This window comes from Stylophora pistillata, chromosome 14, assembly GCF_964205215.1.
Source record: "Stylophora pistillata chromosome 14, jaStyPist1.2, whole genome shotgun sequence".
NCBI lineage: Eukaryota > Metazoa > Cnidaria > Anthozoa > Scleractinia > Pocilloporidae > Stylophora > Stylophora pistillata.
The window spans coordinates 4,683,000-4,709,862 of record NC_142532.1 but is presented as its reverse complement, the minus strand read 5'-3'; the positions used below and the strand labels follow the sequence as shown (position 1 = coordinate 4,709,862).

Below are 26,863 nucleotides of genomic sequence, written 5' to 3'. Positions count from 1 at the left end.
ACTCCGATTCGGCCTAACTCTGCAGAATTTCGCAGACCTTGAACAGATAAATGAGGACGGACAACTAGAAAAGTAATAGAGGTGGAGAGGTGAATGAAATATAAAATGTCATTTTATGGCGGGGCAGTCCTGAGGTAAATCCGTGGGTTCTGATTGGCTCTTACTCGGTCCGTATTTCGTTTTCATGGAAACGGTCATAAGTCGCGTGTTTTTGTTCGCAAAAGATGGATAACTCAAAATAAATAAGTTTGGTTTGAGTGTCATATAATGATTGAGTGATATATAATTCAGTGAACTACTGAGATAGTGGCCCTCAGTCGTTTTCTTTTGTGGACCTCGCTGCGCTCAGTCCGTACTGCCACGGCCTCGGGCCAATATTTCCAAGTACGACACTCACGCTCGGTCACTAACAGGTTACCATACAAAGGAATAATATATGAAGGTGTGGTCTGATCGTCCGGGTGAGTGTAGTCCTGAGAAGGACTGTTGTCGGTGGTAGTGACTGACGTTTCGACAACCTGTGCGAAGTCATCATCAGAGTCAAGTGAATGATTGTTGCCAGTAGAATGTTCTTATTCCAGTTCGTGTGAAATGATCGGTTGGTTTTGCCGTGATGTTATTGGCTGTAAGACTCAAGTGACGTAAGTCGGTCGTGAATGGTCTGTTTCGATCTGTCGGTAAAGTTAGGTCGTTCTTTTTCGGTCGTTTGTGATGTTTATGTCGTGAATGAGTCGTTTGTATGGAGCGGGTAGTTGTTGACATCTGTTTAGGGGAGTCTCTTCTAAGTTAGTAAACCAGCTTTCCAGAGTCAGTCGTTGAAAATAGTCAGTGCTGTAGGTTAGGCATTGCGCAGAGTCCCAGTCAATGTTGTGGTTGGTAAGTCGATGGTGTTCAGCAATGTGATTGCTGACATCACCTTTCCTCGTCGCCCGTCTGTGTTCAGTCAGTCTTGTTGTGAGGTTTCTGCCAGTCTCACCGATATAGGAGGCTTGGCAGTCGGAACAATTGATCTTGCCAACCACAGACTCCCCTAAACAGATGTCAACAACTACCCGCTCCATACAAACGACTCATTCACGACATAAACATCACAAACGACCGAAAAAGAACGACCTAACTTTACCGACAGATCGAAACAGAACAATCACGACCCACTTACGTCACTTGAGTCTTACAGCCAATAACATCACGGCAAAACCAACCGATCATTTCACACGAACTGGAATAAGAACATTCTACTGACAACAATCATTCACTTAACTCTGATGATGACTTCCGCACAGGTTGTCGAAACGTCAGTCACTACCACCGACAACAGTAATTCTCAGGACTACACTCACCCGGACGATCAGACTACACCTTCACATGTTACCCCCGGGTTCAAGCCATTTACTGCAGAGGAATAATAACCATAAACAATAACAAAATAAACAAACAAATGAACACACAAATTCCTTCAACCTCCCATCTCGCTGCAAGTTTGTTTTCTAATGGTCTGTTCCAAGGATATGAAGTCGTTGTTAGAATTCTGGTTGACAACGACTTGTGACGAAAAACACATAAATATTCAAGTTCTCGGTTCTGGAAAAACTGTCAAAAGATATTCCAACACGTTTCCATAATATGCATGATTGCATAATTTATCGACTAGATAGACTGTAAAATTCAATTTATCCAGATGGCCTAGCGTCATGTCTTCCCGGCAATCCGCGCAAGATTCTGTAGTGGTTTTGTGGGTAGAGGGCTGAAATCAGAGAAAGAAAATAAACTTCGAGATTAGTTCACAGGTGGACCAGAAAACAACAAAGTACGTTAACGCTATTTCTTGAATGTTTCATCGACTTCAGAACACCTACAAAAGTTAAACACCAGTATAAATGCACGCTGTTCCCATCTGGGTTATCCTGAGATTTCAATCCTTGCCGAAAATTTGATGGCGCTGGAACTGATATTGATGAAATGATTTCCACGAATAAGTAGGTGTTTTCATATAGAGAGGAAGATTTTTGATCAAAACAAAACAACAGCTATTACTACTAAGTTTGGTAGGTAAACAACACGAAGCAAAGACTGAAACGCCCTTCCAAATGACTTAATTGAGATATTAATGTTTGAATAATTACCTTTTCTGTTTATTGGCAGGAGCCTTAAGAAGTTCTTTATACTGATCACAGCGGATAAAACGCCGATAGCTGTCAGATTTCATCAGCTGAAATATGTGATCCTAAAAACAAAAGAATGATATATTAGCACGAAATGATGAAGCCTAATGTTGTACAAACGTAAAAGTCACGCGCGTTCGTCCGCCCTCGCAGAAGATTGAAGACGAGTCGGGAGAGGTTTGCTAGGGGCCTGGCACTACTAAATACCAGTACCGGCCCCTTGACAGACTTCAGGCCGGCTCGTGTTGTTCAAGGCCCCATACTTTCCAAAGGGCGAGAAACGCCCGTGCCGAAGCGCTTATGATGAAGGCCTGGGTCTGCTCCCACGCTAGTTTCATCTTGCCAAGCCATTACTCTATGAAGTAATGGCTTTTCTTGAACAAAAGCTCATCTTTCAAACCGGCAGTCTAAATCCCACAGGTATCAACGAACGCTTTTCATTCCACTAATTTATTCGTGTTTTTCTCGTTGCCATGTTCCCACCAATTGCGTAGCTCCATTTTCTGCCTTTAAAAGCACACACAACCCACAATTCCTCTATTCGCTCCGACGAAGGGCTAACGATCGAAACGTCAGCTTTTATAATCGTAACGGTGGCCAATTTTCCATTTCAACTTTGTTGATATATTGAAATTATTTCATTACTCTATGACTTCCTCCTACAGTGATAAGTCAATTTTCGACGCTGGACAGGCCTTGTTTTGTCTTGAGGCTCACCTGAGCGGCGTCAAACATATATCGGCCGGGATTCTTTAGATTTAACTCCACTTCTTCTCTTGTCTTGCAGTCCACGTTAATCGGAGACGTCGCACTATCAGATAAATACTCACTGAAATACAAAACAAAACAAAACAAAACAAAACTGGGAATAAGAAAATTTCAGTGTGATTTCTGTCATGGGAATAATCTTAACTTCTGGGTGTGTTACCCCCTACTAAACCTTTTACAACAAGTCAAAAAAACCTCTCTTCATACAACTTCCCCGCGATTATCACCGATTAGTTTGTTTTTTTTTGCCACACCAAATCGCCTACTACATGTTTTTCCGAAGATGTCACCGGAGTGTCCTGTACTTACGTGTTTAACACAGGCAGAATAAATTCTCGCGCATTAAAATGAATCTACGCGTGCATCTCCATTCTCCGACATTGATATTAAGCTTTCGCACGCTTCACAAGCGTAGCATTATTTATTCAAACCACGCCTAACACATATTTAGAGACAAGATTCGACACACTTAACACAGTACACTACGCGTTTTCCCGCACTTACTACAGTTTTCTAGTTTTCCCGCGCTTGAGAATGGAAGCGAGTTTTCCCGCGCTTTCATATCTACCGCAGGTGGTGTGCCAAATTTTCCCGCGCTAACCACAAGTTACCCGTTTTTCTGAGCTTAACACAGTTTAACTATACTTTCCAGTGTTTTCCACAGCTATCGTGTCTTTCACGCTTGACACAGGTGGCATATTTTCTCGCACTTGACAAAGGTTAAATGTTTCCCGCGCTTGTTATGGGTTACATTTTTCCCGCACTTGCCACAAGTTATGTCTAACCCGCTCAAGACGGGCTGTACCTTTCCCACGCTTGAAAGAGTCAGCCTTGTACGGCAACTGTGACTAGCGAAAACAAACAACAGACAAAAATACTAATAACACTTACTTAAAAATTTCCTGAGCTTTACTGGGTACATTCCGTATCGGCGTTGCTTTGAGTTGCTCACAAGCTAACCAAAACCTGAAAGAAAAAACAAAAACACATGTAAACTTTAGAAAAAATGCTCTTCTATTAAAATAAAAAAAGAAAAAATTATATCAACCATCCTCTATAAAATATTTCTTGCTAAGGATCACTCCTTATTTATATCATGGGGGTGAAAGGTTTTTTTAGGGGGGGGGGTGGGTCACATGATGGTTTTCTAGGAGAACGGAAGGGCGATCAGTCGTCGCCAACAGAGTAGAAAGGAGGACTATATTAAATAGACTGTTAATTAAAGCAAACGAAGGGGGGAGGGGGTCAAAACAGTATTACAAAGCCTTATGTGGAGGGGGTGTTATTTAAGTTTTATCGTGACATAACCAAAATCTTCCGGCCTCTATTCATAAATATACGTTCAAAATAAAACAAAACAAAACTAAACAAGGTCAGATCTTACCCTAGATTTTCGGCGCTAATTTCTTTTTCTAAAAAGCGCGCAAAATGTCTTCTTCCCAAAGGATCGGCAAGAAGTTCTGACAACGAGAACGCCCATCGTTTCACACGCCTTGGAGGAACGTAATGTCTGGAAAAAAAATAACGTTTATTAATCAATTTACTGGACCTGCCTAAACACTCCCCTTCACTATATGGCAAATAGTCCTGAGGTAGATCCAAGCGTTCTGATTGGTTCCTACTTGGTTGAGATTTTGTCGTAGGACCGTACTTTCTAAATACTTAAAGTTGAGTAGAAATATGGGATGTTTTTGTTGGAAGATCTGACGAGAGGGGAGAGGGGGTACGGATCCCCACCCGACATTCCCCCCCTGGACCCCCAAACAAGTAAATACCCTATATGTCTGACGGGAGAGGGGGGTCCAAGACCCCCACCCAACCCCCCCCCCCCCTGGACCCCGCTACAAATTATCGACCAATTTCCATAAGGGGGCTAAGCTAAAACGGTCACTTACAAACTCTTGTCTTGATCCCAAAGCGTCATATCGTCAGATATCCATGGATTTGACGGCTCTGGTGCCCAAATAAATGCATCATATTCTGCATAATGTTCACACCTCTGAATAAAACTGAAGACAACAAAAAAACATTAGGCTAGACAATAAGCAGGATATCATGCGAATACCGAATTCATTAAGTTATACAATAAGCATGATGTCATGCTATTACCGAATCATTAAGTTATGTGCGAGAACCCGGTACAGTTACAAACCTCCTGAACGATCTGAACCGGCACTCATTAGAACTGAGACGCAAAATTGCGAGACTTACTACCATGTACAAGATAGCGAAGACAACAATTGCGGTCAATATCCCGGAGTACAAAGCGCGCCCCACACGTGTTACACGCTCCTTCCCTAGCAGTAAATTAATTAACATTGGCAGTAATAGTAATACATATAAGTATAACTTCTTTACCCGAACTATAAAAGAATGGAACACATTACCTTCTTTTTTATTAGACCAGCCATCTGTGGACGATTTTAAATCTACTATAACGAATTATCTTAGTTCCCTCCACTGATTTTATATATTTATTATTATTGTTATTATTATCATTATTATTATTATTCATGCATTTACTTATTTCTCCTTGTAACGTTATAGCACCTCTTTTTTCTTGTAGTTTCTAGTTTTTCACATGCAAATTCACATTGATGGGAAACCTTTGTGAATTATAGTATATAAATAAATCATACAATCAGCATGATACCACGCGAATACCGAATTCGGTAATAGTTGCTTTGCTCTCTATTTTCCAAAGAATCTGCAGTAGAAACCACTTTCGACTAATCGCATTTTTCATGGTAAGGCCGATGTACAAAAACAAACAGCATGTACAGGAAGCGTCTTAATTGGAGAGGAGGGGCAAATTAGCGTTACATGCTTGCCTATCGTCTGCCCCCACGGTTCTTTTGTGGGGGGGGGGGGGAGCAAAATTTCTTTCTCTTCCCATCCTTTTCTCCGATGCCGTTTTAACTTTTCACAAAGAAATAGGGAGTGATCTCTCGTCAAAAGATACCTGTATTGCAGGCTAATATCTAGTCATGCAAAGATAACCAGTATCAGTTCCATTAATACCATAAGTTTTGCCATGTTCTGCCCTGTAAATGTTTACAGATGATTTACCAAAATGTTGAAAATTGCATAAGGGAAGTCCTTAGTGTAATGCAATCAGTTTATTATTTAACAAACGATATATTGCCGATGAGGACTTCATTCGTTCATCAAATATATACCATCATGGGTAACAACCACTCAAAATGCATGTAATATTCTACCCGTCACATTAAAATATCGTTGAGCACCTTTCAGAGGCTTGTGATGTTTTCATTCGTCTTCTGTGAAGTTTCTCTCGCAATTCTTTGACCTGGAATAAAAACGTAACAACTAATTAGAGCGTTTAACCTTTTCCAGAACATGAACAAAGATATTCTCATCAGTATCTATTTATTCTTATTATTTTTTTACACGACCGTGAGGCAAATTTATTGAATGTGTGTCCAAAAAACTGAAACAAAAGAAATCGAAACGGTCTAACAGGTTTTTACCCTTTTTCTGGAACAAATTTCAAGGATTTTTCCAGGACTCAGACTGACTTTTCTAGGACTCCAAATTCCACCTTAAACTCTTTCATTCCCGAGATTTCAAAATAAACTCTTCTAACGGTCTGCATATGCTTCGGAAGCGCAGGGCCGTAGCTAGAATGAGGCAACACGAGGCAATTGCCTCGTCTTGATTTTGGTCTTTTCCTTTTTTTTTTTTTGCACCAGTATCGCTCGGCAATAAAAAAGTGAACTTCCACACTTGCCCATGATTGACTTTTCTAAAGAAAAGTGCCACGGAAAATGCTTCAAAGAGCATTTCTGAGCCTCTAGATTTCAAAATTTTCTGGGGGAGGCATGCCAGACCCGAAACTTGCCTCGTCTTGTTTTGAAGTCTGGCTACGGCCCTGAAGTGTATTTTTTTATAGCATAACTTAAATCCTGAAAACTTCATTCCTTGAGTTGAGCAGATTTCGAGGACTTTCCAGGACCTGTAGTCATTTTTCCAGTCCCGAAAATGTCAAAATAAAATACTAGGACTTTCCGGGATTTCCTAATACACCCTGTCTAACGAAATGTCGAAAATGAAAATTGGTCATCTCTGGACCCTTTCTGAATTCCTTTTTTTCTTTTCACGAGGTCACTAAAATCCCCGACTGATCTTCAGATAGTACTTTGTTCCAGGGCATCGATTTTTGCAATGCTTTTTCTTTAGCGATTTTCAAGTTGAAAATTACAGTACTTACATGGAAAAGCTGAGAAATAATAATAATTTTAAAATTGCTTATGCAAAGCTTTCCAAAAGTGATCGCCAATTTTCTAACACTTAACCTACAAAGTCATTGAAAAGTCTTACAGATGCCAAAGGTTGAAATTCAAGGAACCCACTCCTATATGGTAATACTATTTTGATTGTTGTCTAGCACCATAACAGCATTCATTACACTCCAGTAGACAAAAAAAAAAAAACACAAGTAGACTTATTCGTGACCAGCAATGAGGAAATTGTGTACGACAGTAACAATGGCAATATGGCAGTCCCCTAAAGATAACTTCAGAAGAGCCATATTGAAAGCCCGAGTTCACGCAGCTATGCGTCTAGTTTTAACAGAGACCTTAAGAAACCACGACGGCGACGGCAACTAGGACGTGGAAAAACAAGAGATCTAATTTGCAGAGCAATAGCTCAGCACGTGCGTTTTGAAACTTTGTACATTTCTTAGCCGTCCTATGCAAAACAACAACGTGAAATCGCCAAAATTTGCGTCGTCTGCGAACCGAAACCGCGACGACAAATTATTTTAATTCCCATTTAGAACTCAACGGCTACTTTATACGTCATGCTGAAGTTGAGCTGTGGCGCTGTATGAGACAGTAAGCTCCTGCAGCCATTTTTGAAATTCTAACTGGGAGTAGAAATTCATTTTTTAATCGAAGTCTTCCTTGGCGTCGCCGTCGTGGTTTCTTAAGGTCCCTATTATAAGTGGACGCTGGCTGTGTCAGCACACAATTCTAATGAAATAAATAATCTTTAAATGAAAAAGTATCAAACTGTACCTCTTGTTTGACACCATCCAACGTAGACAAGGACGACAATGACATGGACGAGTCCTCTTGTAGAAAGTTCACCTGTGTTAAAAATTCAAGAAAAATATTTGTTCAACTTGTTGGGGCGTCATTTGTTAGAAACTTTTCTCAAAATTATTTTCACATTTAAATATCTTGTTAATGTAGTCAAAAATTAAAAACAACTCATTCCAAGAGAGGCGCCAGATTTGGAATCAATCCGAGACCACAACAACAACAGCAATAACAATAGCAACAAAAATAAAGAAAAAGGAAGAAAAAAAGAACGAACGAACGAACGAACGAACGGAAAAAACGAACGAACAAAAGAACGAACGAAAAAACGAACGAAAGAACTAAGGAACGAAAGAACTAACGAACAAAAGAAAAAACGAACAAACGAAAAAACGAACGAACGAAAGAACTAACGAACAAAAGAAAAAACGAACAAACGAAAAAACGAACGAACGAAAGAACTAACGAACAAAAGAAAAAACGAACAAACGAAAAAACGAACGAACGAAAGAACTAACGAACAAAAGAAAAAACGAACAAACGAAAAAACGAACGAACGAAAGAACTAACGAACAAAAGAAAAAACGAACAAACGAAAAAACGAACGAACGAAAGAACTAACGAACAAGAGAAAAAACGAACAAACGAAAAAACGAACGAACGAAAGAACTAACGAACAAAAGAAAAAACGAACAAACGAAAAAACGAACGAACGAAAGAACTAACGAACAAAAGAAAAAACGAACAAACGAACGAACGAAAGAACTAACGAACAAAAGAAAAAACGAACCAACGAACGAACGAAAGAACTAACGAACAAAAGAAAAAGCGAACAAAGCAACAAACGAAAGAACGAACAAAAAAAAAACCAAAAATGGAACTAAAGACAGAAAGAAAGAACAAACGAACGAAGGGAAAAAGGAAAGAAAGATAGCAAAAGAAGAAGAGAAATAGAGGCGTATTATAAAGGGGTAGTATGGTTAGAGCTGAAAACCCTTTAACAGATAGGGTTACATGGGAGGGGAACTGATTGGTAAGTTCACAGTATACTGTGGCATTACTTACCTTCTTTCTTGTGGTCGGCGACGAGTCCACCGCTTTGCAAGCCTTTTTTATATCTATTTCAGTTACCGACACACAACCTGGCTAAAAATAAAATCTTAATAAGCCACCATAGCTTGCAAGCCAAGTTAAAGGTCTTCAATTTATAAAAACAACTAAACTGATCGATCCAGAAAACTTACGTCTCCTTCATGGCTATTCAGATCCAAAACTTAAACATACAGCGACTTGGTCACTAATTTCCTTGCAAGTCTTGTTGTATTGTGATGGTTAAAACTTTGTTCGCAGTGGTCGTTGCGGTTGCTTAGTTTTTTGGTTATTGTCTCTTTCACTCCCAATATTTTAGTGATAATTTTCCTTACTGTCTGCTAGACAATTCTGGCGAAGTTAGTTTGGAGAGATTAGTATTGGATCAACCAATCATCCCCTCATTAATATTTTTCTTTATTCTCGTCACTTGTCTGTTCCCCCCCCCCCCCCCCCCCACCCACCCACCTCCGAATAAGACACACTTTGTACAGACTAAACAGGGCTGTGGTCAAGCAGCGCCTGATGGCCCCTGACACCTTACTTTTGCTCTTGGGCGACTTAGGAATCTTAGTTTTTTTCCTAAAAAAGTATATGCTCCCTTCAATTTTTCTTAGAGCACAGCCTTGCTAAATATCGTATTACATAAAGTTTTTTAAAACTGCCCTAATCCCTCTAATTCAACTCCAATGTAGCTACAAATGAATGAATTTATACCGATGACTACGGTTACAATACTAATTGTATTCTTACTGGCGGTCTATGAACATTCCAAAAAGCTCTCTCCTGGCTATCCAATATTTGTCTTTCCATTTTATCTCTCTTCTTATCAACCCTGCAATCAGCAATACATATGCGTTATCAACCAAGTGTGAGGTCAACATGGCTGGATATTGGCCGAGTTCTTTTATTTCTTTGCATTTTTATGGACCGAGACGAAGTCGAGGTCCAGAAAACAGGATTCGCTTCATCTTGCCCACGGGCGCTGTAATAAACAGCAATTAATTTCCCTCAATGCATTTGTTTTTTTTTTCTCTGAAATTTCAATTGTTTTGATTAATTGGTAACAGGAATTCGTGTAGTCGAATTCGGTCTGTAATCATATCAGTGATTAAAAAAGTCCGACTACCGCGAGAATGATTACAGACCGAATTGGACGACACGAATTCCTGTTACCAATTAATCAAAACTATTGAAATTTCAGGGGAAAAAAAAACAAATGCATTGAGGGAAATTATCTCCAGTAAAGAACAATGTCTAAAGTGAAAAATCCTCCATTCTGGAAATTCCCTTTTTTTTTTTTTTTACAATAGGTGGTTACTGCTATGGTTATTGTAATCAATTCTGTGATTGGTGGATTTAGCTGAGTAAACTTTGTATGATTGGTTGCCTTAACTGTCCGATTACAGGTGTCCGATTTTAGCCAGCTGTCCGACTAAACTGTCCCATTACCACACTCCACAGAATAATTAGTAAGAAATAGGGCAGCTAATGCACCAATCACATTTGAGGAATTGTAATGGTATGGTCACTCTCTTAATAGCCAATCAGAATTAAGGGACCTATCACAAGGACCCAATCAGAACTCAAACTATAAACAAGTTAACCACCCGAAGCACGTGAAGATGCGGATGACCAAGACATGATTGGGTTTAGTTTTGAATCTGATTGGTTGATGAGTTTTCTGAACCAATCAGAGAGCGTACAAATTTTCGACAAAAATCAATTCTGGATTATTTTCTACACTTGCTTGAAAATTGCTCCATGGATATTTGAGCCAATCAGCATCCTCTTTTGATGCTGGTTGTGCAATAGTTGCAATACGCAACTGGAGCATTTTTTAGAAAACAAATACATCGATAAAACGACTCACTTTGCTTGTGCCTCCGCTTGCATAAATATAAATTCCCATTTCCGCGACAATGTTCTTTGTAGCTTCGCTAGGTTTTCCTACGAACAGTTTTTTGTTAGTCTATTATTCATTTATTTATTTATTTCATTATTCAACTACATTTATGAAAGCTTTACAAATAAAATGTATTAAGAGGGAAGTAGTTTGTCAAAAAATTAATAGTCAATTACAATAGAAGGATAGAAGCCCGCTCACTCTGGCTCCAGTGAATGAAGATGATAAAACATTTCTCTTCACAGTCAAGAACAAAACAAAATTTTGAGCACTTACTGCTTCGTAATCATCTAATTCTAGTCTGGACTTATTCTGCATTGTTCGTTTACACAAATACACAGCTATGAAAAGAAAAAAAAAATTAAAAATCAGTTAGAGGAATGAATACTGACAAGGAGAATTTGATTACCAATCAAGAGCTGCTTGAATTGTTGAACACTTCACTTATTCTCATTACCTTTATAAATGACTATAGGATGATAAGGTAGGGAGAAATAAGAAGCCAGTCACATTTAAGAGCTAAAAGGTGAAACAGAGTAAAGTATCTCGGCAGTAAGAATGCAGGGCTCATCACTAACTTTTCAACTTACTAGCCAAGTGGCTGGTGACATCTTAGATGCTACGACAATTTCAGTTCGTTTACCAGCCAAACTGGCAAGTGGAAACTGAAAACCACTAGCCAAAACTGAATTCTACAAGTCTGTGGCTAGTGGGCTACTATTAGTGTCAAGCCCTGAGAGTGGTTTATAACTTCTTAAAAAAAAAAAAAGTGTAATCAACTTACCATAATCTACATTCTCAGGTTCCCAGTTGTTAGACAACCAAAAGAATGGTGTCTAAAAGAAAAAAAAAATGAAACGTGAGGCGCAATTCTTCTAACCCAACAAATACCAAACAAGTAACATCAGAACAGGAATTTAGAGGTAAGCATTTGAGCATGCAATCACAACCAAGGGTCTAGTGTTTAATTCCTCACAGAGAACATGTTATTTTTTCTTTCTCCCACATTCGAGACAGGAGAAATGGCATCTTTCCATGGAACTTAACTTTCGACAGTGTATCTAGTAATTGATTACAGGTGAAGGGGGTAAGTTTTAAAAGAAACTATATAACATAACCAAAGTAAAGCGCGCGCTCTGATTGGTCAATTTAGCGTCCCCCATTTGCCCATGGGTGTACGCTGCTGACGTGAGCAAATGCAAAGACTATTTTTCCGCGCGCGCTTGTTTTTTTTGGTCACGTAAGATTTGTTAAATAAAAGGGAACTCTTTAGCTACAATGTATCAATGTTATGTTATAAAACAAATGGTAAACACCACACCGTACACTATTGAGTTATGGATGCACTTGGGAGGTTTGCTAAGCACTCAAGAAGCTAGAGTCGCTCTCGGCTATCGCCTCGAGCGACTCTTACGCTTCTTTCGTGCTTAGCAACCTCCCGCGTGCATCCATAACTCAATAGTGTACGCTGTGGTGTTTACCATTTGTTAAATAGTGCTGGGTCGGTGAGGGGAAATTGCAAGATAGTTTTGAATTTATCAACTGAGCTGATAAATCAAATGTAAACTGGGAGTTTCCAACACTGACTTTTCAAACATTAGCCCTTGATCAGAGCAAATAATGAAAGGCTAACACTCAACATTAGCACTGGAAAATCTCTACAGTAGTTCACAAATTAATCACCTCCGTTGCTCAAACCAAATTACCTAAAAACAACATTCATTTATAAAAATGATCTTATAAAAAAGCCTCTGATTACTACAGAATGTGCTTATTCCCACCTGAAACCTATAATAAGAAGCATCATCTTTCACCATCAAGTGGTGATCAGTGATGGAGAAGATGTAACCATATGCTGCAAGGAGTGAGGCCAAGTGCACTGCAGCCCCTTAAAACAAATGATGATATTCAAGATATGATAAGCCGAAAAATATTTTTTTATATGCATTTTGATTGGTTATTATCCGTGATCTATTAGACGACAGATGCGCAAATGAACATCACCATTACCAAAATTTTACTTTTTATCGTACAAGAAAAGTAAATCACTGTGTTGCCCTGCTTCTTTGCAGTTGTAGACCACAGAAGATTTCAAAATTTATTAACCTGTTCACTCTTAAAAGTGATCAAAAAGTACTTTCTCTTTACAATATCAACACAGTATCAAGCAGACAAGTAACGAGAATCAATTAGGATGTTGTTGCGTGATTCAACACTAAATTCTCAGAACCACTCCTGTCTAGTGCCTTCATCAGGGGTGCTCTGATCGTTGCAACAAGAGGCCCTTTTATATGCTCACTAATTAGCTGCCCTTTGTTCTGACAAGGTGTAAATGGGTATCAGGGAGTAAGCCACCATCACTGCAATTTAAAGAAGCGCGGGCAAAGTTGGTATGCCAGCTTCCAAACAAAGGTACTGGTAGTAGCAGCAATTAGTGGTGATAATTGTAGAATTATCTCACCCCCTTCCCCCACACTCCTTTAAATCATGATGACGGCCGCTTACTAATTGATGCCTATTTACACCTTGTCAGAAAAAAAGGGCATTTAATTAGTGAGCAACGATCAGATCACCCCTGATGAAGGCAATACGGACAGGAGTGTCGAAATGCAATACACAACTAACTGTAATGCGTATATAAGAACGATCCTTCGCAGTAAAGCACTATTTGAGCAATAGTGGAAATCAGACCTGAAAAAAATTTCAGGCCTGTACGGGATTCGAACCACTGACCTCTGCGATACTAGTGCAGCGCTCTACCAATTGAGCTAACAAGCCAACTGGGAGCAGGCCATCAAATTAATTCGATATAAACCCGTAGATGATAAATCGAACAACAACAAACATATGAAACATATGAGTGAACTGCGGTTATGAGACGTATATAAGAATTTTTTTCAGGTCTGATTTCCACTATTGCTCAAATAGTGCTTTACTGCGAAGGATCGTTCTTATATACGTCTCATAACCGCAGTTCACTCATATGTTTCATATGTTTGTTGTTGTTCGATTTATCATCTACGGGTTTATATCAAATTAATTTGATGGCCTGCTCCCAGTTGGCTTGTTAGCTCAATTGGTAGAGCGCTGCACTAGTATCGCAGAGGTCAGTGGTTCGAATCCCGTACAGGCCTGAAATTTTTTCAGGTCTGATTTCCACTATTGCTCAAATAGTGCTTTACTGCGAAGGATCGTTCTTATATACGTCTCATAACCGCAGTTCACTCATATGTTTCATATGTTTGTTGTTGTTTAACTGTAATGCACTGATCAAATTAAAAGCTTCACCGTCCCCCCTCCCCCCACCATCCCCCACCCCTACCATCCCCCCACCCCACCCCCCTCAACATGCAACACCAAAATTGATGGGAGGGTTATAAAGAAATAAAACCCCTCTGGCTTGCTGGTATGTCAGCAGATAGTGTCCTTCACTGAGCAGAGATTGTCCTCAAAATTTCACAATTACCCTCCAAGCTTTGCCCCTCAGCCAAGTTTTCATTTCTTGGACAATGCGTGTATCTCAGCTGTGGACATACCAACACACCAGCCGCCTCTTCGGGCATGAAGGGGTTTCCTTTACTAAATACTTACATAGCAAAATGCAAGTTTATGTAACAGCAAGTTATCAATGAATCCATTAGATACCAAAGAAAACAGTTTCAAGGAAGAGTTCTCACTAAGTTTTTTCAAAGGAGGTAAAAAAAAAAAAAAAAGAGGTAACTTCCATGTGTGGACATCATGTTGTCAACTGTGGCATTTCTCAATGAATGCTCAGCCTTTTCATTTGGCCACAAGACAAATGGAAAGGAAACATGGCAGAGGTCATTTCCAAGGTGACTGTGAAGAATGAAATTGGTCAAAACAAGCAGGATTTCTTCAACACATGATGTATTTTCAAACACTTGAGATAGATATCTTCACATTGGTTGGAAGGAGACAAGTAATATTTTTCCAAAAAATTACAAAAATCGTTGGATAACTCTGATAAATATTTCAGTCCTGGGTTTCAGTGAAATAGGCGGGTAACATTTTCTTGAACAGCCTGTAAAAATAACTGGTTATGGGCTCTTAACAAGAACCCGGCAAGGGGAAAAGTGTTTGGAGAAAAAAGATCAATGAAGAGATATCGTTTGATTTAGCAGCAAATGATTGGAGATAAAACAATAAGAACTGTGTGGCAGACTGCATGGATAATTTTGATATACATATGTTTGGAGTGCAAGGAGTACATGATGTCTTACGGCGCTATATCTCACCTCTCTCCTCAATAGAAATATTGCTCATGATCCAGTCAACAAGGTCACTTCCTGAAAACAAACAACTAATCATTAGAATTGGAAAAAATCTCAATGATATATACAGTACTGTAACTGTTTCAAGAAAGGTTGTGGGAAAACAGGACAAAAGTGCGTTCAAAAGGTAATCTAGGTATCCCATAATAAATATTAAGCAAATTCATCAAACTTGTGATGCCCTCATCCTCAAAGTAAAGTTTCTCAGATTTCCCTTAAATCCTGAGGTCAAAAAAAAGTGACCTGAAATACACCTCAAGATACCTTTCAGGTTTGTTGTGTGCTCTTTTATGCTTTCTTTTTTTGGCCCCAACCTTTCACAAAACAGCTGTATACTGGTTCTTTCAGAAAATTTTATATTACTATTTTACCGATGAAAATGAATTTGTTATGAGTGGCATCATTTCACAGTCCCATTTATCACTAACAAAAGACGGTCAAGCTGACACAAACTTTAACACTTGCTCTGACAAAGGGCTAACGCTCGAAACATCCGCTTCTGTAATCGTTACGGTGGCCAATTTACCATTTCAACTTTGTTGATGTATCCAAACAAACTTTAACTCTTTTCCACCAATTGCCCTCACTGTTTTAACCCTGAGAATTCAGTGCTACAAGCATAATCCTGTAGTAGATACTCAGTTAAATCCTTCTGATCTATCTCCCCTTGGCTTTAAAATGTGCAACCACTATATAGAGAAATTCCATTTTGGTCACTCTTAATTAATATGCTTTATGATTAAAAGAGCAATTTATAATTGTTAGAGTTTTAATTGTCTCTCCTCCTTGGAGAGTATCCGGAGTTGATTTACAACTCTTTGTGAAGGATTCTGGCCAGACTGCATTAAACAGTTTACAATTATTTTTTTGAACAAAATTTTGGCAAGTGTTCCCAATTTTGGAATGCTGTATACTTTTTACCCATCCTCAGCAAAACAACGCGAAATCACTCAACGTAAATTTGACACTCAGTCATATCAAAGGGTGGTGAAATCTTTAACTGATATGCTCTCACCAGTAAAAACACTTGGAATCTTGGACATGAAACTTTTTACAGTTCTGATCGGCACTCCACCTTTTTCGTCTTGCATCTGATGTATGAGCTTCTCCATCTACAACAAGAGATTAATAATTATTTTTCAAACTTTCAGTTTGGAACTTCAGGAGATTTGTACAGTGCAGATACATGTTGTGTGATTTCAAGGTAAAATAGTCACAAACTTGTTTGATTTTTGTTTGTCTGAATCACTTAAATATAATGGTAATGTATTAGAACACAGGGAAGTACAAAACAAACTTGTTTGAAACCTAAATGATCAAATATTCATTTTAAGCCACAACATCTCGGCTTGCATCTGACCTCAGTTAAAAGTGGCCTCCCTGTAAAATAGTGGCCCTTTATCTTATGAGTAAACATCAAAGAATGGTTCCATAGAGGCAGGAAATCCTTTATCGTTCTCTTTTCCACTGCTTCCCTGCTGGCATACACCTCCTTCATGGACATGCTGAATTTATACTTTTGTGAAATTCAATATTTTGTGAAGAATCATCTGTGTACAATTCATCTTAAACTGTTACAGGGTGGAGAATCTTTCCGATACCTGAAAATGTGAGAGGCCCTGTCACTGACTAAGTAGTCTCTGACACGTGTGGAAAAATGCCAGCAGGTTTCACCAACATAACAGGCATATAAACTTATAAACCACACGTGAATGCCGGCATTTTTCCACACGTGTCAGAGAGCACTTAGTCAGTGACAGGGCCTCTCACATTTTCAGGGATATGAAAGATTCTCCACATTGTCGTACTTTATGTTCAGCAGATAACATTCATCTTAAACTCTTTTGAAAGAATTAAAAAATCTTTCACAAAAGTTCCAATGTGGTTAACCTCTGTGTACAATTGTGTCAAAGTATGTAATTTTAGCCTTAACAGGTGTGAATGCTTGACCTGGTGGGAAAGACGACTTCTGGATTCAGGCATTGTTCTTTTGAAGGCCACTCTGTGAATATTGCCAAGATAAGGTTTGGGTCCAGAAAATTGCAAATAAAAAAAGAACCAGGCTTCGTGAGCCAGAATGGTCTCTTTTTTTTGGTTGAAAAAGTTACAGCAGGCAAAGAAGAACCCATCTTATGTGAGTGGGCAGCCAATTGGATCACATTATTCACTTGATATTACATGCTCACAGAGAAAGTGAATGTTTTAAGTTGATTCAGCACTCAAAGTTAACCCACACTGGTTACTTATTGTTACTGTGATAATAAAAAATAATCAAACTATGATCGTGAATTAGAATTTTCATGATTCCTCTGGTACGTTTGCATGTCTCATTTCTATATTCTTATAGGTGGTGTCTGGTGAGACAGATGGGTACACAGGATATTTTGTTCCAGTTTTGCAGAGATTCACAAATTATAAATAATTATTGCCAAAATTACAGTCTTAAGAAATTTATTACTCATGAATGTGCAAACCCTCAGTGCACTAAAATTGTGTTATGCAACTGAAAACAGCTAACACAATAAAATCATGTGGACATACTCATTCTCTGTTGCCATCTGTTCAGTGATGGATCACAAATGACACCAAAACGTGGTTAGAACAGAAAAGGGGAACACGAGACACAGCCCATTGTATCTTACCACATTTTGACAGAACCGTACAGTCCTGCAGCAACAAAGAATCTATTTGTTTAATCTGATAAACTAGACAAAATGTTGTCAATAGCAGTGTCAGCTGTCCTCCAGCTTACCATACAAAACTCTTAGTCTACAGCCTTATCTTTGTGCTTTGCCAGGAGGTGATGAATGTTTCACACCTGTGTCTCAATGAGTTTCATTTTCCCTCAAAAGTGTTTCATAATATTCATGCGAGAGGTTTTGATTTGCAAATTTTAAACATCCTGGATAAGATAACTAATACTGATCTAAACAACCACCTATGAAAGCATCTTTGTTGATTTACACGTGACCATGAGTCTACCAGAATATCGCTCAGAGCTTTGAAATCTCTAAGGAACAAGAGCAGAAAGGATAAAAATTACCTAAGTATGCATGTATTCTATGCATACACACTTTGGTCATCTGCAGTGTACTGTTGTGCCAATGTTAGAAAAAAAAGTAGATCCAGGTTTTTGCTTAATTGTTGTGGAAGAATTTGTCAAAGCATAAGAAATATGAATTATCGAGCTCGTTGATATTTAACAACGTTTTCTTGTTACAAACTGATGTGACCTTTCAAGAGTGAGACTCTTATAGGAAATGACTACAAAAATATATTTAGTAGAGACCAATTTTTATTTACCTGAACAAAAAAAAGCAGCTCTCTTTCGCCAAGGTGATGAGTTGGTATTTGTGCTCTTTGATTTTGCAATAACACTCAAGGAATTAGTTCCACAAGTGATCTTATACAAATAACAAATATTGGAAATCAATTGTACTCAAATTTGTCTTATTTCACAAGTTGGGTATTTTCAATGCAGACAGAATTACCAACAACATTTAAGGTATTTAAGACTGATTATCAACTTGAATAATAAAGCGAAAGCTAGTGAAGTACTGTTCACCAAGAGACTGCTATGGAGGGATATGTCAGTACTGTGCCTCTATACCAGGAGGCCAGGAGTTACTAGTATCTGAAAACTACACCAACTTCATATTAAATGTAGGATGTACTGGTGTTGTTATCGATTCTGATGGTAACACAGGATTCAAGCCGCCAGATCAAGCCATAAAGACAGCGAGTTCGAGCGTGTTTGGGCATAGCACTGAAGCCTGCAAGCCACCAGATCAGTGGAAGATAGCCAGAGTCAGTGCAGTGTTCAAAAAAAGGACGTGAGAAAGACAGAACATGCTACCGACCGCTATCTATGCTTAGTATACCAAGCAAATTAATGGAATCATGCGTCGCAAGCACTATCACCAACCACGTGGTCACGCAAAACTTACTTGACAGCAGACAATGGGCTTATAGGAAAGGAAAGTCAACAGAACAGCTTTTAATACACCTGACAGAAATGGAGAGAAGCAGCAGAAAGAAGGCTTTATGTGGGAGTACTCTTTATTGATTTCACTAAAGCTTTCGACACTGTCGCACAACATGTTACTATGAAAGCTAAATGACCTTGGAATCAGAGATATATAGCTGTGGATAAAAAACTACCTCACAGATCGAAGACAATTCGTCAGAATCAACGGATGTAACTCCGATATACACAATCTCCCAAACTCATTAAAATCTGCGGAAACTCATCTGTATGATGACACAACAATACACTGTATTGCAAGAACGATGGATTTACCAACAAACATGCTAAACGATGTCCTAGCTGAACTCCAGAAATGGTGTGATAGGTATCTGATGATACCACATCCAGAAAAATGTAAAGCGATGATTGTGCAGCGGCAATCATCATTCATTGGTCCCATCCAAGCACTTCATCTTGGCAACAACAATATAGAGTGGACAATCTCGGAAAGACTCCTCGGAGTACAAGTCGATAACAAGTTATCTTGGTCAGATCATGCTGCAAATGTAGCAAAGTCCTTCGCGTCCAAGCTAAGTTTACTCTGGCGCATGCGGTTTCTCCCTCGAAAGCAGGTAGAAGACTTCTACACAAAGGTGATACTGCCATCAGTCACATACGGTTTGATAGTGTGGGGATCGTGCAGCAAAATGCATTTACACAACCTGGAGAAACTCCATGCAAGGGCTGGGAGAATTGTTTATGGATTGCCATGGGATACAAGTGCTGAAGATGTATTAACGCGAACTGGATGGGACAGTCTGGAAACAATGTACAAAGTGCGACTAACAGAGTTTGTCTTCAAATGTATGAAGGGCTTCACCATTACGGAATTCGAAAAAGCTTTTACACAAAGGAAATCAGGCCGCAGAAGAAAGGATGACATTATTCTTCCCAGACCTGTAACAAACTTTATCAGGAACTCCATAAGTTATAGAGGAGAAATTGCATGGAATAGTTTAACGAACAAGGAAACAATGGCTAAAACCTTGAAAGATTTTAAACACTGTCTTCGGAAATTTGACACAGATAAAATAAATTTTGAACCGATTTCAGCCATAACTAAAAACAGAGATACCGACTACAAATCTTTCTGATAGGTCTTAGCTTTTAAGTCTTAATTCTAAATTGTACATATGTTTAAATATTTTATTTTTTCGTAACTATTGTTTGCATGACCCCACCAGCAATGCTGATTTTACTTATCGTGCTAAAATAAAGTTCTCACTCACTCAAAATATTTGATTTTCATTCTAGAGATTTATGTAGTCAAGGTCATCCTCAAGAGACTTCTGTACTTCTAGAGGCATCATTCCTTTAGTCCAGTTTAATCCATTATTTTCAGAGAATACATAATTATGATATCATGAGGCAAAAGGAGTACAAATTGAGAAAGTTCAAAAAAGCATCTTTTCTTGAAGCAGAGTGAATGAAGCCATAAACTTCAATTTGAGTTCAGCTATAGCTATATACTCTCTTTGCTACTTTATCAGGAAACCATGTCATTACTGGAAAAAAAAAACACATTAATCCATTAACTTCTGAGAGTGACTAACATTTAATTTCTCCTTACAATATCACCGCTGAATCACACATTAAGGTCAGGAGAATAAAGGAAATGATCACCAACTAAACAAGCTCTTGAGTCTTACAGCCAATAACATCAGGGCAAAACCAACCGATCATTTCACACAAACTGGAATAAGAACATTCTACTGACAACAATCATTCACTTGACTCTGATGATGACTTCCGCACAGGTTGTCGAAACGTCAGTCACTACCACCGACAACAGTCCTTCTCAGGACTACACTCACCCGGACGATCACACTACACCTTCACAAGCTCTTGATTGTTAAACAAATTCTCCTTGTCTGCACCCAAGGAAATGTATATTTGTAATCGTTACGGTGGCCAATTTACCACTTCAACTTTGTTGTTATATCCAAAGTATGGAGAATAAACATGTCGATGTTAGGGTGTATAGAGTTTTGTGGTTTCTAAAACCACAAAAAGAGTTATGAAATTGGTCCAAAGGTCCTGTACTCGTGGGAGGAGTCTTGTAAAGGGTGATGGAACATGACAAATTGCATCATTCATCTCGTTAACTGTCTGTTTAATATATTCTGTTTAGTTAAAAGGTACAAGATCTGATCATATTTTCAGTTTTTCCTTCTATTTATACTGCATTTTGATTGTTTTCCCATGCACTGTACCTTTTGTGGTTGGAGGCAGGGAAGGGGGGAGTTAGCCAGGATGGTGTGGTTCACTCCCCCCCCTTAACATTTCATTACAAAATGCTACAAAATGTTAGTCTGTACAACCCAATGCCCTTACACAATTGCAGCTGTCCTCCCATGATAGGAAATTTGTTTGAAAAATAGGGTAAATACTTGTGGCCAGTAGAGACAAAACAGTATTATTCAGAAATGAAATATGAAGAGGTAAGTTCTCCAAGGGTCACTAAACTGACAGACACTTTTTTAAGAAAGTCCTGCTCTTCAGCAGAATAGTGGCCTTTTAATCTGTAGCCACGGTTAACAAGTTGGTCACACTTGGCGAGGTCATCTTCAGAAAAGATTTTAACAGGTATTGAGGTTTTTTAAAAAGACTTGTCTGAAGTCTGTCTTGAGTGCAAACTGAGATTTAAAGAAACACTGATGTAAATTGTTTACAACAGATAACCCAGCAAAGAAATTGACTAATAAAGAATCACAACAAAAGGACAATATGATCGTTAAATCGGTAATGTATAACAATGCCTTCTGCTAATCTCTTCCTTGAGGTGTTTTTTTTTTTTCCCTTAATTTTCAATCTATCTCCAGCACAACTGTGGTTGCGGTATGATGCGGAAACACTGCGATTTCCTACAATCAGGCTTCGTCTAAAGAAATCAAGACATACTGTATGGTATTGTAACGCTGCGCTGTAGTACTGTACTTTAGTTAGTTTGATGGAATGTCGAATATCGAGAGCGTTCGGGAGAATCTCAGCGACGATTTCTCCAAAATATGACTTGTTTCAGCCGCGTGTCTCCAAAACGAAATTGAATTTTTTTGATTTGAAATGAATCCCGTTGTACATACGTGATTCCTATTGATGATCCACAAGAGAAACTAACTAGCTGAAGACGAAGGAGACAAAGGCTCGACCTCTTTCTTGACATACCAAACCCCGCTTGAATATATTAGGCAAGTACAATTTCTGAAGAGTTCTCGAATCGCTCTTTGGAATAAAACTTCTTTGCAATCTTTACTATAATTTTATGAAAAATCTCGTCATAAAGTAAATGATCAAAAATAAATGTTGAAAATATTGTCGAGCGAGAAAAATAGTGTAAAAGTATTAGTGAAATATGCAATGTCAATTTTTAAAACATTCATGTATATTGCTCAATACAGTCACTCAGGCACGACACGATGCAAGGAAAATTATCGAATATTTTAAAAAATTACGATATAAAAACAAGATAGCACAGCAAAAAAAATCATTTGGGTGGTTACTAAACTGGAAAATATATCAAGAATTGTGGTTTTGACTTCTATGAGATGGAAGATTTAATCACAAACGCTCCGTCTTAGAAACCGAAATATTCATAAAAAGTAGCAAGTCGAGATTCAAAGAGGCCAAGAAAGCATTTGGTTTTTATTTAACAAGACAAGATGGCTCAGAATAGCTTAAAACACCAGTGATTTCGGGGCATACAGCAGATGAACGCACAGAAATGCAATTTATCAAGCATCGGGCTCTTAGCGCAAGTAGAGCCGTGCTGACATTTGAGCGATGCGCCGTAGTGAACCGAAAACCAGCAAGACATTCTAGTCACCTTTGAACAAAGCCACGGATAATAACAGCATTTCCCTTGCCCAGTTATAAAGCGAGTAAATTGCTTCTAGCCTTTGGTTAAATATCCGCATCCCTGGCTTCACTCCTACAGCAAAAAAAAAATTCTACCACCTAACCTTTTTGCATACTGTCGCATGTGGAGGTTGGTCATCTGAGAGAACACCATCGTGATCTGAATCTGCCCGGTCATCCATTTTCGCCAGGGATTTACAACCACAGAAAGGGACCGATTCATGCCAATACTCCTTCCATGACAGCGTTAGAAATTACCACGTCCATTTCCTAGCTTAGCTTTAAATTCGCTCCAAATAATGTAAATAGTAACGTCTGAAGAAATCGCGTCTTTATACTGACAAGAATTCCCTCGCTTCAGTGCGGGTCACATTGGACCAATGGCCACATCCATATGCAAAGAGCTCTTCGTTAAGACAAACAAGATCTGCTCGCTTTTACAACTCTGGAAAACTCGTCGGATGTTCGATTTTGACTCAAGAACCCAAGCCTTGGAAATAAAAAGCTTTCTACTCGAGAAATACGCTCTCGAATGGTGGTCAGCGAAATATAAACATGGAGGATTTGTTTACTAGTGTACCCGAGAAGGTACCTGGGAAAATTGCTCAATCCTTGGGCGCCAGTCAACCCAAAGGGACAGCCCCAGGCAATCAATTAACAATCAGGGACCGGAGGGTAAGGATTTACTTTTGAGTCGACCGTAAACGCATTCCTCTATTTCAAAGACTAGGGGAAATCTAACGATAAATCTATGGTGTGCCGTTTTTTTTTTTTTTTTTGGAAACTTTTTGATATATACATGAGTTTGGCATCATGAAAGCTGTTCTTTTCGGGTAGGCAATTATTAAAGTACAGAACATTTCTTCAAATATTAATGGACAAAACTGAAGTAAACCAGCGTCCAATCTGAACAAGGAAAATGATACAAGGAGCATATACAGTTACAAGCAAATTGCCTCCAGCGCAGGAGTGTGGCAGTGATTAAGTTGCTATTGCTTAAAGTTTGACATCTGATTGGTTAAGAGAATTTAAGAGCAGAAGCAAAGCATTCACGGTTCGTGGGATTCAAAAAACTTTTACAATTCGAAAACTGGATCTCAAAGTTCGTCCTGGCTATGAATATCTTGCTGAAGGTGTTTTATCAAATCAATGACTTTAGTTGTCTGGTGCAACAAAACAAGTACGGTCGAAGGTAGAGACGGGGGGGGGGGCGTTTCGGAGGGGGAGGGAAGGGGGGATGGAAGGGAGGGGGCTCATCGTACTCCAAACCAAGCCTATACTTCCACTCAACTTTCCCAAAATATCCTGTGCTTAGTTTGTTGTTACAAGCAAAGCTCTCTGCAGTGTTAGTAATGACCAGGACGTAGTTGTTAAGATAACTCGTTTTCCAGGCGTAAACGAACCATACTGCGCTCTCCACCGGATAGAGATTTATCCGATGGATGGCGTTATCCACCCTTAGAATAACCGGAGCTCGGGTGTCTGTAATATATTTTGGGACAGTGTACAAGTATGTATTCGTCCAAAAAAAGTCTTGCAACTTTTCATTTATCAAGCGCCATCTTGATGAAACGATATTTGAAAACATCACTTGCACAAGACTAAATATCATATCAAGCCAGTTCACGCTTCGATTGTGATAAATTTCGTTCATAAAAATTTGGGCGGGGAAGGGGCCTATGCCCCCGAGAAAGACTGAACTCCCCTTCCCTCATTTTTGCGCCCCCATAGTGAAGGAAAAATCTTCTGCTGTCTTATGAAAGTAAAATTTGGTTTAGGGCTGTCATATCTAATTGGGTTTGTATTGCACGATCGTCTCAAACACAAGTGCCTTGAATTCTATATGAGTGCGTCTGTGAAATTTTTCATGCAAGACCATTCTGATAGCTTGTGACCTAACCGTAGTTTTTATGGGTATTCATTTCTCTATTAGTGTATTGTTAAGTGTTTTGCACATAGATAAGATTAATTAGGCAACACAGGAACGCAATGCGTGCAGGAATCTCCTTAGTGAAAGTCAGTTTGGCAATTTTCTGCTTTCCAACACTGAATAGTAATATCGCTTGTAGCGTCTTGTAAAAGGAATATAAATGTTGAGCCTTGCCGTAAGAATGACTCGTTGACTACAATGTTTTTCCACGACTACTTTTTCGTGCCGAGAACGAATTAAGGGCATTCCGGCTTTTCCCCGTTTTAAAATCTTAGGACCCGGTTCATTTCACAAGCCACAAATGTTCACGGCTTATTAAAGAATGATGTAACAGCACGACTGAAGACTAAAACAGCCAAAGTACTACAAGAAATTCATAAGTATTCGAGCACCCTAGATTGAAAATCTTACAAAGTTTCGTTTATCCGGCTAGTGTTTCAGCAGAGAAAATGTAGTTTTAAGTTCGGAAAAAAAATATACGTCTTTACAGTCGGGCTGTAATTCATACCTGCTGCTGCATAAATATCTCTTTAAACGAAAAAATTGAAATTGTCGTGTCTAATAATATAGATGCTCGACGTGATATTTTCTGTTTTCATAAATGCAATTATTGTCTCGAGGGTAATTTTCCTTATGATGAATTTTGATTGAAGTCGCTCTAAAAAAAGCATGCAAGGTCAAGTTCCCCCAAGTTGTGAACAATTCCTACCTTAATGTGAGGCACGTAAGAAAAAGCAACATCCAGTCTTTTTTGAAAACGCCATGTCGTGCAGTCTTGGGAGATATCCTGTTCCATTCGTCAAATATTCAAATTAAAACAGCTTCGAGTTGAATTTCCCTCTTCAGCTCGATAGCTGCAAAGAAATTGCTTGAATGACTTTAGTTTCGATAAATCATTCAGTTTCGAAAGTCTTCAACAAGAATCCAACTATCTTTCACATTCAGGCGTTAATGGTCATGTTCAATAATAGCTCCAAGAGTTTATTGGCTCTTGAGTTTTCAACAAATTGTCTTTAATTGTGTGTAATACTTTCGCAGTCGTTGAAGCGTCGACTTGCGTCAGAGGAGGTGCGGGTTAGGAGAATAAGGCAGATAACGAGAAAGATCTGGGTACGAACAACAATTTTGCAACATGATGATGGATAGAATTATCTGCCCTCGAATGTTTACGAATTAGCCTGAAATTGAATATTTCTGCAGCACACTAGTGGGTTGAATCACCGGTAACACTGTGCAGATATTCAATCGGTTAATCATTCTGAGCCGACACTGCCTTCTATAATCTTTTCTTTATTTTGGATATAATATGTTATCTAGCCTCGTAGGGTGGTCTGTAAGAGCTTCCACCTGGTTCCTCCCGGCAGATTTCTTGTCCTTTCTTCCCCCAACGCTTATTTTTCGGCAGGTTTTTTTCCTTGCCAACATTCAAACCACTTTGCACTTTGTTTTGTACTGGTGGCTCAGCTTTTGTTCTCTGTTTTGCTGATGTTGTAATAGCGGTTACTAGATAAAGTAGAGTAATATTAAAAATGAAGATGGCAATTTTGTTCTCTCTCTCTCTCTCTCTCTCTCTCTCTCTCTCTCTCTCTCTCTCTCTCTCTCTCTCTCTCTCTCTCTCTCTCTCTCTCTCTCTCTCTCTCTCTCTCTCTCTCTCTCTCTCTCTCTCTCTCTCTCTCTCTCTCTCTCTCTCTCTCGAGTGATATTGATTATCGTAAAGGTTTGTTTACCATTGTTTTCCGTCATTTATTGCAAGTATTCTGGTGCCCGG

At 38.9% G+C, this 26,863-nt stretch overlaps 1 protein-coding gene across 2 annotated transcripts; it reads right to left on the bottom strand.

Annotated features, from left to right (window-relative positions):
• Positions 1-1,443: 1,443 nt before the first annotated feature.
• LOC111327593 (regulator of G protein signaling 7) lies at positions 1,444-26,002 on the bottom strand. 2 transcript variants are annotated; one of them, XM_088744712.1, is made up of 17 exons: positions 25,805-26,002; positions 16,299-16,395; positions 15,248-15,298; positions 12,773-12,879; positions 11,776-11,827; positions 11,268-11,332; positions 10,959-11,035; positions 9,839-9,920; positions 9,062-9,142; positions 7,973-8,044; positions 6,179-6,240; positions 4,826-4,939; positions 4,315-4,440; positions 3,822-3,896; positions 2,880-2,991; positions 2,124-2,224; positions 1,444-1,744 (listed from the first exon to the last, which is right to left on the bottom strand). In XM_088744712.1, exons 1-17 carry the CDS (start codon positions 25,889-25,891, stop codon positions 1,690-1,692), a joined length of 1,416 nt encoding a protein of 471 aa, XP_088600838.1. In that variant the 5' UTR covers positions 25,892-26,002; the 3' UTR covers positions 1,444-1,689. The 2 variants fall into 2 exon arrangements, with proteins under 2 accessions (XP_088600838.1, XP_088600839.1); XM_088744713.1 differs by lacking the exon at positions 25,805-26,002 and adding an exon at positions 23,270-23,746.
• Positions 26,003-26,863: the final 861 nt, after the last annotated feature.